Genomic DNA, 17,370 nt, shown 5'->3' on the forward strand with positions numbered 1-17,370 from the left:
TAAGCCCGTTAGAAGACGGCGAGCCGGACCCCACCCGCAGAATCCTGCTGGCGGAATGGTGGATTGAACCACGCTGGAGGATTACACACAACAGGAGGTTTGGGAAATTATTACCCGTTTCAGGCAAAAATCAGGGGAGCTTTATTGACATGGATGGTGAGATTACTAGATGGGGGTGCTGTAGGGTTGTTGGTAGATTCTACAGATTCAGTGTTTTTTTTACCCCTGTCAATTGACACCAATGTACAGGAGGTCTTAAGAGCAGGACCGCCCCCTGATGCAAATGGTCAAGATACGCAGGTGTCTTTGTTTCACCTGGTAGCCCAAGCATGTAACCGTAAATACCCTATTACCACAGATTGGCCTAGTGAAGAAACAAAGTGGTATACGTTGAGAGAAGCAATTCAAAAAGTCAGAGATCATGCTATGAAAGAGGCTATTCACATATAGTCTCCTGATCACATGGGAGCCGCGCCGCTGTCAGTTTCAACTCGAAACATGATTAGAACTGCGCCACCCGCATACAAAAGTGTCATTATGACTTTGCTCGTAGGTATGACGGGCAAGGCTACTGATGAGGTTGCAGATGCCATTCGGCAACTTGCAGATTTGGGGGAGTGGGATAAGAGCGATAAGCCACGGCAGAGAGAGGCGCGTAGTGAGAGAAGAACCGAAGGCAGGCGGCAAGATAGTAGAGACTCCCGAGTGTCCCGAAAAGACATGGTTTTGGCTTTGTTAAAAGATGGGGTGCCACACGAAGAAATTAATGGCATTGAAACCAGAGTAATGTATGAATTATACAAAAAACGAGGACTTGCAGCCAAAGAGCGCTATAAACAGGTTAAGAAACAAGTAGTCACCACGCCACAGGGGGACACCTCACCTTCTGCTCCCCATGTGGAAGAACCAGATGAAGGGTCTATGGGGACACCCTCTCCGTACCAGCCAACATACGCTGATTTGAGAAAGGTGGTGAGTGCGATGCTAGAGGCGAGTGCGATGCTAGAGGCGGAGTTAAGTCACACTCATTCGAAGTTTGACTAGGGCTTCGGCCAAGCTCCGGCAGTGTCTGCCCGCATAAAAGTGGATAGGCAGCCTCATGTTTTTGGGGGCCAGGAAATACACAAGGGGTGCAAGCATTGATAGACACCGGGGCAGAGGACTCTTTGATTCATGGTAATCCAACACGATTTAAAGTTAAACAGTTTACTATTACAGGTCTAGGGGGAAAGGAGACCCCCGCAGTGCAAACGAAAGTGGAGATGGAAATAGGCAATTTGAATAGGCAGAAATACCAAGTGTTGATTGTCCCGATACCTGAATATATAATTGGCTTTGACATTTTGGAAGGGTCAACCTTGGGACTTGGCAGTAAAACGTACCAGTTTGGGGTGAGTGCATTAATCTGTACACCCATTACCGTAGGCAAATTGAAGATGTCCCCAGTGCAAGTGCCAGTGGCAACCAAGCGGGTAGCAATGAAACAATAACGCATTCCTGGGGGGCACAAGGAAATTTCAGACACCATCAAAGAGTACGTGGAGGCGGGTGTATTACGCCATATTACCACCTCATGGAACAATCCTCTCTGGCCTATCAAAAAGGGAGATGGTCATGGAGGATGACGGTGGATTACAGGGAGTTGAATAAACATACTCCTCCCTTAGTGCCCGCAGTCCCAGATGCCATTACCTTGATTGAAAATGTCCAGAAGTTTGAGGGTACTTGGTATGCAGTAATCGATTTAGCTAATGCATTTTTCTCCATGCCAATTGCTGAAGAGTGTCAAGAACAATTTGCATTTTCGTGGAGTGGACGTCAGTAAACTTTCACGAGGCTACCTATGGGGTACATACACAGCCCGACTATCTGTCACCGGCTGGTGGCAGAGCACTCAGACAAGATACTGTGTAAACCTGACATACAAATCTCTCATTACATTGATGATATTTTGATCCAAGGCAAGGATGAGCACAGTGTGCAAAGTCAGTTAGATGTCATTATAGAAGGATTGAAGAAGGAAAGGTGGGAGATTAATCAGAGTAAAATTCAAGGTCCAGCCGAAACAGTGATATTCCTAGGGATTCAGTGGCATCATGTGCAGAGAAATGGTGCCAAAAACCCAGACAGAAAATACTTGAATTCACCACTCCAATGAACAAAAAGCAAGCTCAGCGGTTTATAGGACTGTTTGGGTTTTGGAGACAGCATATTCCTCATTTAGGGCAGATATTGGCCCCCCTCTACAAGGTGACACGAAAGAAATAAGAGTTTCAGTGGGGGGAGGAGCAGCTGAAAGCCTTTGAGAAGGCGAAAGACACCGTGCAGCAGGTGCTTGATTTATGGCCCTTGAAGGAGAAGTGGAATTAAATGGGTCTGTACAAGACAATTATGCTAACTGGAGTGTGTGGCAGAAACAAGACAGGAAACGTGTGCCATTAGGGTTTTGGAGTCGTAAGTTGCCCGACGCTGGTAACTCATACACTCCGTTTGAGAAGCAATTGCTGGCGTGTTATTGGGCTCTTGTTGATACAGAGCAGATGACGGTGGGCCATGATGTATTCATGAGACCAGAAATACCAATCATGCAATGGGTACTGAGCTCTCCTAAAACGCATAGAATAGGACATGCTCAAGAAGCCAGCATAATTAGGTGGAAATGGTACATTCAAGACAGAGCCAAATCAGGAAAGGGTGGAGTGGCAAAACTACATGAGCAAGTAGCCAACATACCGCCCTCAGATTACATACCACCGGAAGTGCCTGAAAAACGTGAGTCTCCCGTGAAATGGGGAGTACCTTACAGCGATTTGACCGTGGAGCAAATAGAGCATGCTTGGTTCACGGATGGTTCAGCTCGATATGTGGGAACTGAGCGGTACTGGAAAGCAGTGTCGTACAATCCCAAAACAAAAAAGATGTTGACAACGACAGGGAAAGGGAAGAGCAGTCAGTTTGCAGAACTTTACGCAGTTTACCAAGCATTGAAACAAGAGACCCCTGGTCAATGTTATGTGTACACAGATTCATGGTCAGTGGCGAATGGATTGGCAGTGTGGTTGCCAACTTGGCAAAAGAATGGGTGGAAGATACATAAAAGAGTTGTGGGGAAAAGAACTGTGGCAAGATATTGCGGAAATGTTATTACAAAGTGAAGTCACTGTATATCATGTGGACGCGCATTGTGCCACAGACTCATTAGAATGTTGGTTTAATTCTGTTGCAGACGAGCACACCAAGGTTTCATCTGTGGATGCAGAGGCTCAGAAAGACGATTTGGAGGGTTTGGCCAAATGGGCCCATCAGAAATGTGGGCACCTTGGAGAAAAGGCTATCAGGTGGGCACAAGCTCGAGGAATCAGACTTCCTTTAGAAGAAGTAGTGAAAACGATCATTTTGCAGTGTCTCGTGTGCCAACACCAATTGCATAGACCTATCCCTCAAATTGTTCGACGCACATTGAGAAGAGGAAAATTACCAGATTGATTATATCAGTCCCATGCCAATTAGTAGAGGTTGTCAGTATGCATGCACTATTGTGGATACATACTCAGGATATGTGATGGTTTTGCCGTGCAAACGTGCAACCCAACTGAACACCATCAGGTTGTTAGATCAGATCATACTACGTTATGGAGTGCCTTTGCAGATTCAAAGTGACAATGGGTCACATTTCAAAGGCAAATTAATCCAGGAGTTTTGCCAGGAAAAGAGCATTGAGTGGTTGTATCACGTTCCATATTACCCAGCTGCTTCAGGGTTAATTGAACGAATGAATGGGTTATTGAAAGAACAGTTGCGCAAATCTGGAGACGGCAGTTTGGCAGGCTGGAGTGATCGTGTGTTTGAAGCGGTGCAAGTATTAAACAATAGGCCTGTGTATGAACATGAAACTCCTTTGATGCGATTAATGACTCCTACTTTACAGGTTCAACCCAATTCAGTTAGAGAAACACCATTGTACTGGGAAATTACTCCAGGTTCTTTAGCTCCCTATCGAGCAACTCCAGAGTCAGCAGGGGTAGACTTGCCTTCCCATGAAGAAATCAGATTAGACCCAAGAGGAATAGTTGTAATTGAAACAGGGATTGGAGTACAGATTCCCCCTGAGCATATGGGATGGATTGCCCCTAGATCTGGCCTAGCATTGAAGGGAGTTCAAGTGTTGGGAGGGGTAATTGATGCCGATTACCAAGGCGAGATTAAAGTCGTCCTAATGAATAGTGGGGATCAATTGCAATCAATCCACAAGGGTTTTCGATTGGCCCAATTGATAGTCATTCCAATTAAGTTGTCCATGATTAAGAAGGGGGAGCCTCCTACAGTATTAACTACCCGTGGGGACCGCGGTTTTGGCTCTTCAGACAGTATGGTACCGGGTGCAAAGGTGTGGGTGGAAAAGCCTAGTGGCCCACCAGTGCCCGCAGATGTTATTGTATCAGGCAAAGATCAAGTAGTTTTAGTTATGGAGCCTGGTAGAAAGAAATGGCAATATGTACCCGCAGACAAATGTTACCTGAGAGTGTGAAGTGCAACACTGATATCTCTTTTCTGGGTTTGCCTTGTAGATCCTGTGTCTGGTTGCTGTAATTGTGGCACTAAATGGACTCCATTTGGGAGAGTTAAACAGTCTGCTGCTACCAACGAAAAATGTCACATCTGTGCCAGTGATCAAGGGGATACTGATAGTGATGAATAATGTTGTCCCCAAGCAGCCCTATGCCAGTGCCGAAAAGCCAGCAGACTGAAGACATGGATTCGTGAAATGCGGCAAAAACATCAGGAGCAAGTGAAAACAACCTTGATGCCAGTCGCGCAAGATGCGTTTGGAGGAAGGCGAAAACGTTCTCCTATGATCACTCAAGCAGAGAATATGTGGATGTATCTGGCACAGCAAGTACTGAACATATCACACTTTTGTCTTACTGATGTGCCCAATGCTGAAGCTTTATTGACTACGTGTTTAGTAGCGGTGCCGACGCCTGTTCCGGTTTTAAAGCACATCTTCGGCGTCACACACAATGATTCTTTAGTTCAAGACTCGGATATTAGGAAATCTTTTTCAGTCTACGAATACTGTAGGTTCTGCCAAGAGACTGACCGTAAATGGAGACATTTGACACGTGTTATTACTTATAATATAACCCAAGGAGATGTATGTTACATTATGACATGCAATGCACAAGAAATTGGCAAATGCCGCCAAATAGAGTTGACCAATCAGCACAATCGAACAATGTTTGAGAGACAACTATGTTCACGAGTGCCACGCAAATGCACCAGTGTAAATAACACCATGTCTTGTAATCATACAGTGATAACTGCCAGTCATTTGAATCATGTGAAACTTCCAACAGGATGGCTCTTTTCATGTGGTAACATCACATATACTTATAGTCCAGCTAACATTTCTGGAGGTCCATGTGCTTTAACTCGATTAGGACTAATGATTCCTTTACACCCAGCGATAACTCGAGGTAAAAGGTCAACTTTCGAATCTGTAGGTCCATCTCCTGACTGTGATTCACATGTACACTTGTTATCAGAAGCTGAGGTTCTAGCATTAACCCTTTCATTAGTGGGAGTTGGGGGTTTAGCTGCTGGAGGTTACAAATCTTTGATGAAATTAGCATGTTTAGTAGTCAAAAGCCTTAATCATACTTCTCAGGTATTAGATGAATTACTCCTCGATAGTCAAGTTATTAGAAAAGCAACTTGCAGCACAGAGCTGCTGTTGATTATCTATTGCTAAAACATAATTTAGGGTGTAACGCATTTGAAGGTATGTGTTTCAATTTAAGTGACCATTCACAATCTATTGAGTCATATTCGAGGGATCTCATAAGTGTCTCAAAATCGTACTGGAAATTGGTGGGATTGGTTATTTTCATGGATACCTGATATTGGGGGTACACTACGTTACGCTTTTGCTTGCATTTTTATTATATTATCTAACATAATTGCTTGTTGTTGTTGCATTCAATGTATTCCCAATTTAGTTTTAACATTTCGTAGGTTTCAGAGACCGGTTCCTGTGCCACTGGGGTATGGATATATCCAAGGGTGGAATTGTTATGCCTGAACTAAAATGGCGCTGGTGCACAATGCATTCTGGGAGCGCTCGGAGCCATGATGGATATTTACTTCAGTGAAAAGCTGCACACATTTTGCTGAGTGTTAGATTCAAGGTGCTGAGAAAAACATGCTTTCCCAACCTGGTATGCTGTCAAGGACATTTCTGCTGGGAAAGCTAACTTTGTTATGGTTTGCTACTGTTCTCCGAGGAGCATGTTTTTAGAGAAGGGAGGCACTGCGCTTCTTGGGGGTAGCTCTCTATTGACCCAGCTGGCAACCGACGGCTGCTCCTCAACTGCGCAAGTGCAATTCCCAGAAGGTTCGAGAATTAACTCCCCTTTGTGGAGTGTGTATACATGCGGAAGCCCAGAGGTGGTCAGGTGAGACTTCAACCGGAGAAGGACGCTTACGTCCGGCCCTCCTGTGAGCTGTGGTGCTCTCGGCCTGGCTGTTCCCGGGGTCTTCCAGCCGCTTCTGGGCGAGATGAGGAATCCTGTTACGCTCACAGTGATGTATTTCCTTTTGAATTCTTTGCTTCTTTTGTGATTTATGTCCATATTATTTTTGTGAGTTATTTCTATGTACTTCTAAGCTTTGAATAAATAGCTTTAGAAGAGCTGATTATCTTCTAAGAGTGCGTGGCTGTGAGTTATTGCGTCTGTCTACGTTCAAAGTATTTGCTCTGTAATTGCATTGGTGATTTAGGTTTGTTCCGTGCACTTTGGGGAGAGCAATACAACTTCTTGAAATTGAAGGAGAAGCACAGTCTGGGGAGAGAGTGGCAGGTTATATGCTGAAATGCTCCAGGACTTGTCGGGAGAACGGGCCCTGATCAGCCAATCGTTCAGGTAGGGGTAGACTTTAATCCCCCCCCCCCCCTCTCCTGAGACTCGCTGCCGCCACCACCATCATCTACTTGGTGAAACCCCTCAGAGCGGAGGTCAGCCCGAATGGCAGAACCCAAACTGGATAGTGAGGACCGCCAATGGCAAACCTCAGGTAATTCCTGTGCTTGTGATGAATAGACCCATGGCAATAAGCATCCTGATAGTCAAATGACACCATCCAATCTTGAAGCTAGAGGGCCTGAAGGATTTGAGAAAAGGTAACCATTTTGAACTTGTTAAAGTACCTTAAGTCCAAAATGGGTCTCAATCCGGCATCCTTTTGGGGGCTCAGAATATAAGATCATTACCCCCCCCTTCACCCCTGGTTCCTCTAGGTACTGGCTCTATAGCACCTTTAGGTAGCAGACAAACTCTTCTGCAAGAACAACAGATCTGGAATTTTGCGCAAGTCGCTCCCTGTTGGATGATCCAGAGACCTTTTTAAAAAGGGGAAGCAGTAACCCTGGGCTCCCGTTTGCAGGGCCAAAGCATTGGAAGTAATGCCCTGCCATTTTTCCAGATGCTGAGAGAGCCTGCCTCCCACTGCAGTCCTGCGGATTAAGGCCCAAGAGTGGTTTTGTGGCAGCTGAAACAGCGGCCGAGTGTAAAGCAGCTGTGCTTGAGCAGACTTGGCACCTCTTTCCTCGTCCACCACAAGGGAATGTTCTCCAACCTCCGACTGGCCACACCTCTCGCTCTTCCAAATATGGAATACCAGTGAAAGGACCTAATCCTCCAAGCCTGTGCTATGGAGTGCAAAGGTTGAGGTTGTCCAACAGCGACACGGAGGGACTTGGCCGTAGCTTTTGAGGTCTAATATCTCAAGGCTCTTATCAGCCTTCCTGCCAAACAATTGAGTACCATAAAAGGGCATTTGGAGTAGTCTGGACTGCACATCTGGTGCAAAGCCAGACTTCAACCAAGCAAACCTGTGCATCACTTTGCTCGCCGCCATTGCTCCGCTATCACTATCGGCAGAGTCCAAACCGGACTGGAGAGACTCGCACATAGCGTCCTTTCCATTCTTCACAGTGTTCTTGAACCTCTCCTTCAGGGATATGCTCAGCTGCCATAGAAATGCAATCCCACAAGGTGTGGGTAAATTTTGTTGGAGCGCAAGTTGCACTGATACATTTTAAAGCCATACACTGGCTGAAGAAACGTTTTTAGCAAGAGCATTGAAACGCTGATCATCCCTGTCTGGGGAAATGGTAGGGCAAGCTGCCTGTTTTGATGCAGAAGTTGCCACCTGTACCACAAGGATTTCTGGGGTAGGGTGCCTTGAAAGATATTCTGGATCAATGATTGAGGGTCTGTATTTCTTGGTCAGATTTTTACTGACTGGCAGGTTTGTATTAGGGGACTCCTAGTTAGCCATGACCCACTTTTGGAGAGCTGAATGAAATGGTAAAACAGGGTGCTTTTTGCAGACCTTCATGTAGAATGTCTGTCAGTTCATCTTGTTCAAAGGCTAGAGCTGGTCGCCCCCAACCCAGTACTTGAGATGCATTATTCATGAGCCGTCTGCAAAACGACTCTGCATACATGCTCAGACGGGGTCAGGCATAACAAAAATCAAGTTCAGGGGAAGTGTCCAAGCCACTTGCACTCTGCTTGGAGATGAAAGCATCAGGAACATTGGGCGTTCTGTACTCCAGGCCAAAAGGTGGAGTTTCCTGGTCTGAGGATTCATGTTCCTCGAATATAGAGGAAAGTTACTTGAAAAAATTCCTTTTTCGGTAAAGGCTTAAAAGACTTTGACGTCGACAGCACTGGCCTCGCCGGGCTCACCCCATGACTCAAAGTCTTTGAGGGTTGAGGACTGGGTCTCTCCAAGGGCTCTCGATGTATCAGCGGCTTTTCACCCGGGCTCGAGGTCACGCAAATTTTAGTCTTTTCCGTCTCTTTATCGTGCTTGGTAGGCGCAACAGGGTTGTGCCTTTTTAGCTTTTCTTTCGAAGGGGGGGGGTCGGGCCGCTTCTCCAAGATTTATCATTTGAAGCCTAAAGGCCTCCCCCATTCAGCTTTCGAAGCAGACTTACCTGGGCCGCTAATTCTTCATTCAGGCAAGGAGTGGGAGGACAAGGACCTATAACGTTGTTTCTTCAATGACTAAGAGGAATGGTGAGAATGTGAACCTTTTTTTAGGAATTTTTTTCAGGGGCGACTCACCCCTCGATTTGCCGATTAACGTCTCTTGGAAGAAGATTTCTGAAGAGGACTACCCACAGCGAGCTTCCCCTTTTGTTCCTTGAGCTCCTTCCCAGTCATGGATTGACAGGATCCACAGTTAGCCGTCCTGTGGTCGGTGCCAAGACACCACAAATGCGATGAGGGTCGGTAATTGACATTTTTTGACTCCCTGGGCAACACATTTTTTTTTTAAACCCGGTCTTTGGGGGAAGAGGAAGTAGACTTTAAACATCAAAGTTTCAGAGAAACAACCACACCGAAGCTATAACTTTAGCGGAAAAACAGAACTGAAGTAACAGGCGCAGTTGTGTGCTATTTATACTATTGATGACATGAACCTCGAGAGAGGACGGAGGTCTTCGAGGGACATCAAGTCGATGACAATGCACTGAGCCCTTCCAAAGCAGCCAACGCTGGAAGGAGATAAGTGGAGGAATATGTCGGAGGACATGATCCATTCGAAAGCCCTGCTCTGAAATAATGGGTGGGTCACTTCCGGATAGACAAAGTAGCAGAGCCAGTAAAGGAAGGGTAAGAAGAGGGAAAGGGTTAGGTTGGGAATGGTGGGACAGAGGGTTTCGATGCCGAGAGGTGTGGTCGGGGGTGGAGGGGTTGAAGGACAGGGGCAGAGTTATAAGCACAAACAAAGTGTAACCTGGCAGGAGACCCACCAGACAAGGGATTTGGGTAGGAGGCCCTCACATTAGCGGGGCAAACCAACACAAAAGTTAGTCTTCTCACTGCATCAAAGACAGGCCAGGGTCTATCAAAACTGGCCTGCGTGACGACACTGGATCCAGTTTGCTCTAGCGCCTGAAAAACTCTACTACTGTGTTCGGAATTTTGCTCTTAATCCTTCAACAAGACATACAAACCAATGAAAAAAAAAAGTGTTCCAAACTAGTACCTCACAATCCTGCAACTGTACTTTTAAAGGAAGTAGTGCATGAAAAGAACATTATCTGCCCCAGATAATAGTATGACAAAAGGAATAGTCTTAATGCTTAGCAATAGCGTAATAATCAGATTGCACCAACTACCTCCCCATTCTTAAACTATAAGCAAGATTTTTCTATACTCACCAATATTTGTTGGGAAAATGTCCTCATTGTTGATCTGAACCTCAATCCAGTCCATCAATAGATTCATATACTTGGGGGCAGAGAGTGCTGTGGGCTTACGATACTTGTGCTCATCCTGCCAACGGTACTCATACTTGGGTCCACCGGACATGACCGGACAGGACTGCTCTGTGCAGTTGTCACTGACTGTGCCATAGATTAGGTTGATGCGGTTAAAGAAGTCCACCACATGCACAGCCACCCAGTCATTCTGGTCCTCACCATGTGGCAGCTGGACTGCCAGCTTCAGGTCCAGTCCTGCGTTAAGGGAGGCCTGTGCCTTTTTGTGCAGTTCAAATCGCTGTGTCCCAGGCTCAAACTTCCGCTTCGGCCGAAAGGTGCGATCCTTGTTAAAAACTTGCTTCAAGGGGTTGGACATGTTTATACTGTATAACTTTTTCACAACACCCAAAACAAATTTGCTACACTAAAAGTGACCCTAGCTTGAACTTGATTTTGCAGACAGTCTCTTTTTCATGTGGGCTATTGCCTTGCAGCTTTCAAAGGCCTGCAAAATAAAAAATAAAAAAGGAAAAATGAAAAATCATGACAAATTATTTTAGCATTTAATTTACAAGATGTGCAGATTTAAATAATCTGTAGACACTTGGGCGTTGTAGTTGCCATACAAAAAAGAAATCTTCACAATACACACTATTCCAGATCATATTATATATCAGCAGTGAGAGCAACGCACTGGTGTGAAAAATATAGCCTGACTGATGACCACTTTACAGAAATCCTGAGGAAAGCAAGTTGAGAGCGAAATGACTTGAGAGATGTCTTTCAATGCGGTATACAGTCATTTTGCTGGCAGGTCTTTTTCCAATGAGTTGAAGGAAAAATATTCATGGAAAAAAACTCAATGCAAAATAAAGGAGGGATGAAAGGGATAAGGGGGGGGGCAGGAAACCACCAAAACATTTTTTTAAAAAAAGAAGATTTCAATTATTTATTTAGATGAAAACATTTCATAAAAACAAAATCGAAAAAATCCAGTCGGCAAAACATAGAACATTCTATGCATAGCTCAGACCTGCTGCTGCTACATTAATTTGCGACTGCTGGGTCTGAATACCTTTTTTTTTTATTAAGCCACTATAGGGGCACGTATAAACCTTTTATGCTAAAACAAGCCACCTCTCAACATGGGACTGGAACTGAAGCAAAGTACCCAGCCTCACCAGAAGAGTGTGCATGTCCCTGTCCACATTGCTTACCTTCTCTGATCACTTTCCATTATCACCACCTTGCAGAGCTTCTCCAAAGTCCAGCCTGATAAACAAGTCACAGGAATCTCTGCCACATTTCTTATAGCTCAATGCAAAATAAAGCTTTGAGCATAAAGAAGTGGGTAAAGTAGTGCAAACATTTTATTTGAACATTATCTAAAGTAACTACACTTTAACGAGATCGTAATCCAGTTATTCATCCTGTTCAATATCACTGCACCATCACCAACAATCTGTGGCATCCCACCAAATTATACAAGTATTGGCAAGCCAATCGTTTTTTTTGTTTTAGCAAGTGAATGACAAAAAGTTTCACACAGTGCCGACCCCCTCCCCAGGAAGATGGCCTGTGTTGTGAAAGAGACGAGTGGAGAGAGTTTGAGATGCTACTGGATGGAATCGATGTGCATCACTTTTGCCGAATGCAACATTTGCAGAATATGTTTTGCCAGATTCGCTTACCACAAACCAGTTGATGGTAAGTAGGGGTAAGGTATATATGGTATATATTGGGGTTGGGGTCGGAAGGTGGGGAACCCCTTGATAGAACCAATGGTTTTTGCCAACCATGCCCGAATCATTTTTTCTTTCTCCTCCAGCCCGGATCTAAGAGGAGATTGGTTTGCTGAGAGAGATTTAGTGTGAAAAGGGGACCAAGGACTGATCCTCAGGGGAAGCTACCATTGACCGCACAATAGTAGAAGGTGTGATTGGACAGGTAGAAGGCAGAAGAGGTGTGGTTGGACAGATAGAAGGCAATCTGTCCCAGGTGAGGGCAGATCTTGAGTGTGTGAAGGAAAGGTTAAGAAAAACACTGTAGGGACTACATAACTCCTAATTAGTTCCTACCCCATTCCTCCATACACTTGGGACAGGATTGGAGACGACATATTCCAGAAAAAAAATAACAATAAATAAATAAAAAAAAGCGTGTGCAATAGTTCCTCCGTTTCAATGTAGCATGCAGCCACAAGCACATAGGACTACATACCTCCAGATGCAAGCCTTGCCAGCCCTTTTCCACCCACTTACGCTGTACCCGACTGATGTCTAGCTTAGCGAGGAAGGGCATACAATTTTGGGTGGGGGGGTAGGGGGTGAGATTGAGTGGAGGTATGGACTAGGTACACAGTAGTCACTGTAATGATTAACATACTCCTACCTCCTGTCCTCTTTGTACTCCATACACTTGGGAGCTGAGCAGGCAAGGGAAGCTATGAAGTTATAGGATAAGGAGGATCTAAGCTTATCCTACCCAAGAGGTTCTGCAGAACAGCCTGCCAAAAACAGGTGTTGGCCTGAGACCTAGTGTAAAGACAGAAAGGCTTACAAAATGCAGAAAGCAAAGCCCAAGTTGCGGTCCTTTCTAGAACCTCCAATGGGAACTTGGACACTTCTAGCTCTCTGAAAAGTATAAGACTATCCATCTGGCAGTCCCTCTCCGCAAAGCCAAAAGCGACTTTCAGGGGAGAAAGGGCAAAACGTCAGCACCCTGCCAACAATCAGTGTGTGCAAACTGAGCTTTGTATCCGAAGAGGGACTAGAAAGGAATGTCGGCAACAAGATCATCTGGTTGATATTATGGCAATCCGACAGTACAGTACATGAGGGATGAATGATGGATAAGCGAGCAGCACCAACATGTCCTTTTGATATTTGATAGACTGTATAAGTTGCAGATGCTGAAAACAGGCTGCCACACACTTACTCTGCACTTTAACTTAACATCTCCGAAAGGGCATTTTTTTTCAGAACACAAGAGGGGCATTCAATGAGCCAATCGGTTCAAGAGGTTTCTGATCAAATGCAAAAGGGCCACATTGAGGGCCTAAACTGGTGGAAATATCCTCCAAAGACATTCCATGTGATCTAGTACAAGAGGATTAGAGAGAAAGAAAGTTTGTCAGAATGTGTAAAGGCTGATAACTAGGTACTGCATGAGTCCGATCTACCCAATCTTGGCAAGATGGACATAAAGGAGCACTGTATCAAAACCACACACATGAGTGTAAAGTTAAGGAACCATTTGTGTTTGTCCCATTCTGGGTATTCGATGGCTACTTTTTAGGTACTCTAACCTTTCTGATGACCCCATTCCACTCTATTTTCTTTTGCATAACCGATTTCTTTTTGATGAGCTGAGGGACTCCTCCTGAAGTTCCTCTACCAATGTAACCCTTTTTGCCTTACTCAAGGTATGTGGTATTGGGTCGCCTGTAATGCACCCAGCCCCAGAGGTGCCTCTCAGACACACCAAGGCAGCAGAGACACAAACTAAAGATGCAGAAACACTAACAACCAATATAATCTGCTTTGTGGGACATCCTTGCGGTACTGGTTGGCTCAAAGTTAAAGCATCTAGGCACCAGGTCCTCTAAACCACACCTACGAAAGAATTCCATTCTTCCCCAGGTTGGTTCACCATGCTGGATCCGCTTCAGCCAAAACTGACAATGTAAGCACTTTGCTCTGAGTACTGGGGTGGCTGTTTTTCAAGACACCCTCAAGGTCGGGACTCAGTGGAAGAGGAGTCTCAACCTTTTCCCCCATTGACTAACAAAGAGGGTACTCGAGCTTTGCTCCAAATTTTCCTGGGACTTCTGATTCTAAAACTGACCTCCGGATATCTTCATCGAGGCCTCCTCTGGTCTTGGAGGTTGGCTACAAAATGTGCACCTGTGGGGTAAACCTACTTTGCTCCAAACAAACAGATGGCCCATTGACTTGGTCCTATGGAACTTTGCTTGACCTGGAACTCTGCTAAAGAGAATTTGGGGGGCAATCCCCTACCCCTGAATATTTTTCCTGGACCCTCAAGATGTTTAGGGATCTCTAGACCAAGACCTGGACTGTAAGGAATTACCTATGATTATACATATTTTCCCCAAGTTCTGTCCTTTGCTCTAGTTCAAGTAAATAACTATATTGACTTACTCATTTTTAGATTTTGTGCGACTAAAGTGCATCCTGATTTTGTTTTGCCACATTGTGCTGTGTGTATTAATTGTTTTTACTGTACGATTCCCTATCCTATGCATTTAGGTACTGACCACCCGGTCTAGGCCCTACCATACATAACAAGGGTGGGCTGTGTTTTTAGAACAGGAACACCGTACTTAAACGTATAGGCCCTTAGGAGATGTTGCCTGCTTTTTAGGTTGTGCTGTTCCTTTGTCCCTCGTCCCATTTTTTTAAATGTTGCATGCATATCTGTGACCGGAGACCCGCATAAAGGCAATGGGGCGAGGAGAGTCCTTGACATTTACTTTTTTATAATACTACTTATACTAATACTGCACATAATTTATTTATTTCAACTCCTAGAAATCTATATGCGCAACATCAAGTATCTTTTTCAGTATCTGGTGTATTTTCTGTAAATACGTGTGTAGACTAATTGCACATTTGTGTCAGCTGCTACCCACACCTGAGAGTCAAGCCTTGTAGCTTGGTTCAGGTTACCTACCTTGAGGTATGGCGTCCCTGTGTCCGAGTTATTTCCCAATCCCCCGCTCCCATTAAGTTCAGTGGTTGTAAATCCCTTGGAGGGTTTTACAAAAACGGCTTCAAATAGCAAAAGTAAGACCACGACTACTGCACAAATGTCTGTTTATAGGTTTCGTAACCAAAATAAGTGAACACAAAGCACACCGTGTTAGATGTTTGTTAAGGTTCAGTGTTGGTATGGTTTGGTATTTAAAATCTTAAATTTCCAGAGAATTCTAGGTGCGGGGGAAGAGTCTCTCAGCCTTGACATCTAGGCCATACAGTGTGCAGGGGACGTGGGTTCCTATAAGTAATGGGCGGTGCTTAACCAGCACGCAACTCATTTGCATATATGAATAATTATTTTTAGATCTCATCTTGATTTGATGGCATGCAGAGTTTTGCTAAGGACCCGCATCTGAACAATACTGTCCCGACTCACAGCTCCCCTTAAAGATTCTGATCCTTTAGTCATTTGGCCGGTAAGACATTTCTACCTCTTGATCACCCATGACCTCTGATAAAACAAATCCGCTTAGCACTCATTTGACATATGCTAATGAATAACTTCAGATCCTTCCACACAACTTGGTACGAATAGAATCACACCAAGTATAGAAACCCACCTCATCTTACAAATCATACAAAGTCGTCCATCATTTTTACCCTTAGGATTTACAGCAAGGTCAGCACTCATTTTACTTTCCCTCCACTTGGGATAATTTATGCGACTACCCTATCCAACTATGAGTTGAACAGCCACCATTTGATTCAATTTATTTTTCTTATTTTTTGCCACTTGGCACTGTCGTGAAAAGCATTTAGGCACTTGCAGTAACCTGCACGTGCATTAACCTACTGAGCTATCTTGCGTGTATTTAGAGCTTATTCGAAGTGTGGAGGAAAATGCTGAACCAGCCAGGCCCCGCAATCTGAGTGAGCCAGCTTGTGAGGGGTTAACTACGAAGGCCCTTCGAAACATAAGCATTAGTTTTGCAGGAAGCCCTGCGCAGCTTGTAGGAGCCAGGCACGGCTATTCTCTTCTGCGCTCTGCGAGTCAGGTGCACTGAACACAGGAATGTAGAAAGGCGCTTCCCACAACAACGTACACAGAGCCAAACACTGGCAGTTACTTTCCAGTCAAAAACATGTTTTGCTGCATGCAAGGTTTTAGCTTAGAAGATTCTCGAAGAGCTGGTGCGTCAGTGATTGACGTGCAGCCCCTAATAAGAGAACTTTACCTGGGCCAGTTAGGGGAGGACCCTTCCTGAGCTGTTTGTGAGAAGCGTGCACGGAGAGAAACAGCGCCTGGATGACCAGCCAGCACTAGAGGGCAGAGGCTCCTGGCATCACAGCCCCGTTCTAGTGCAGGCTTTTGGGGGGCTAGGCCAGTCCCTGAGGAGTGCCGGGCACACTGAGTGGCGTGGGTCCTGGGTGTGGTTCTATCGTATCGGCATCAACGATTCCTAGGAGCGTAAGATCAAGTGCATATTCATCTATAACTGATAATTTGTATTATTCAGCTTGCACTTTCATTCCCATACTATTGAAAACTGCTGCTTGATTTCTGATTAGTCACCGTAGTAAATAAATGCAAGCATAAAATCTGAGCGAGTGGTTTTCTTCCAGACGGAGTTCATTGTGCTCGCATAGCTTCTTACTTGTGAGGGAAAGTGATTAGGAGCGATACTGCACTAAGGGCTGGCCCCAGGGGGGTGCGGGTTCCTCTTTTCACTACAGGCACAACAGCGATAAATCCTAGAGGAATGCATACCAACCTATCGTTATCCAGCAACGTTCTAATTAACAGTAGCAGATTTTATCGAACTACCACCAAAATCTTTATATTTGAAACATCACTGATGCAAGGAACTACGTGACTGACAATGAAAGCCTTAAACCAGGAAGCCAATGGCAAAAGCAATGGTATGGTCGCTTCAATGTGAGGTTCAAAATGTGTTCAATATCATGTAAATCTAGAGGGTAATCTATAGGAGCAACAGATGTTTTGCAAATCGAATTAGAGCACATGTTTGAATGATGTACAACAGAGTGGTTTAACTAAGATTATTTCTTTAATGTTTTGTTTTGTAGAATGATGAATACTACTTGTCCCTGATGAAGAGTGAAAAACTCGAAACGTGTTGGACTATTCCAAAATAAAATACATTTTATTAATCTTTTTCTACTGTCAATTGAATGGTTATTATGATAAACTTATTCTGGTTTAAATTATGGAAATGTCCAAATACAACTTCTCACAAACCAGACCAGTTACCCTTGTATGAGGTTGGCAGGGATTAGGCTTAAAAAACCTTCAGGCTCAGGCCATAGACCGTGTGCTGGGGATGCAGGTTACCTAATAGACATGCAAGG

General features: G+C 44.7%; 1 protein-coding gene across 3 annotated transcripts in view; it reads right to left on the bottom strand.

Moving 5' to 3' along the window:
• Nucleotides 1-17,370, bottom strand: part of MOB3A (MOB kinase activator 3A) — a 269,915-nt gene that overhangs the window by 135,113 nt on the left and 117,432 nt on the right. For all 3 annotated transcript variants that reach the window (XM_069649508.1, XM_069649509.1, XM_069649510.1), the window contains one exon: nt 10,238-10,784. In XM_069649508.1, coding sequence (XP_069505609.1) covers nt 10,238-10,655 — 418 coding nt within the window. In that variant the 5' untranslated portion in view covers nt 10,656-10,784. The remainder of the gene's footprint in view (nt 1-10,237; nt 10,785-17,370) is intronic.

This window comes from Ambystoma mexicanum, chromosome 1p (genome assembly GCF_040938575.1).
Source record: "Ambystoma mexicanum isolate Mex_15411 chromosome 1p, UKY_AmexF1_1, whole genome shotgun sequence".
Classification (NCBI taxonomy): domain Eukaryota; kingdom Metazoa; phylum Chordata; class Amphibia; order Caudata; family Ambystomatidae; genus Ambystoma; species Ambystoma mexicanum.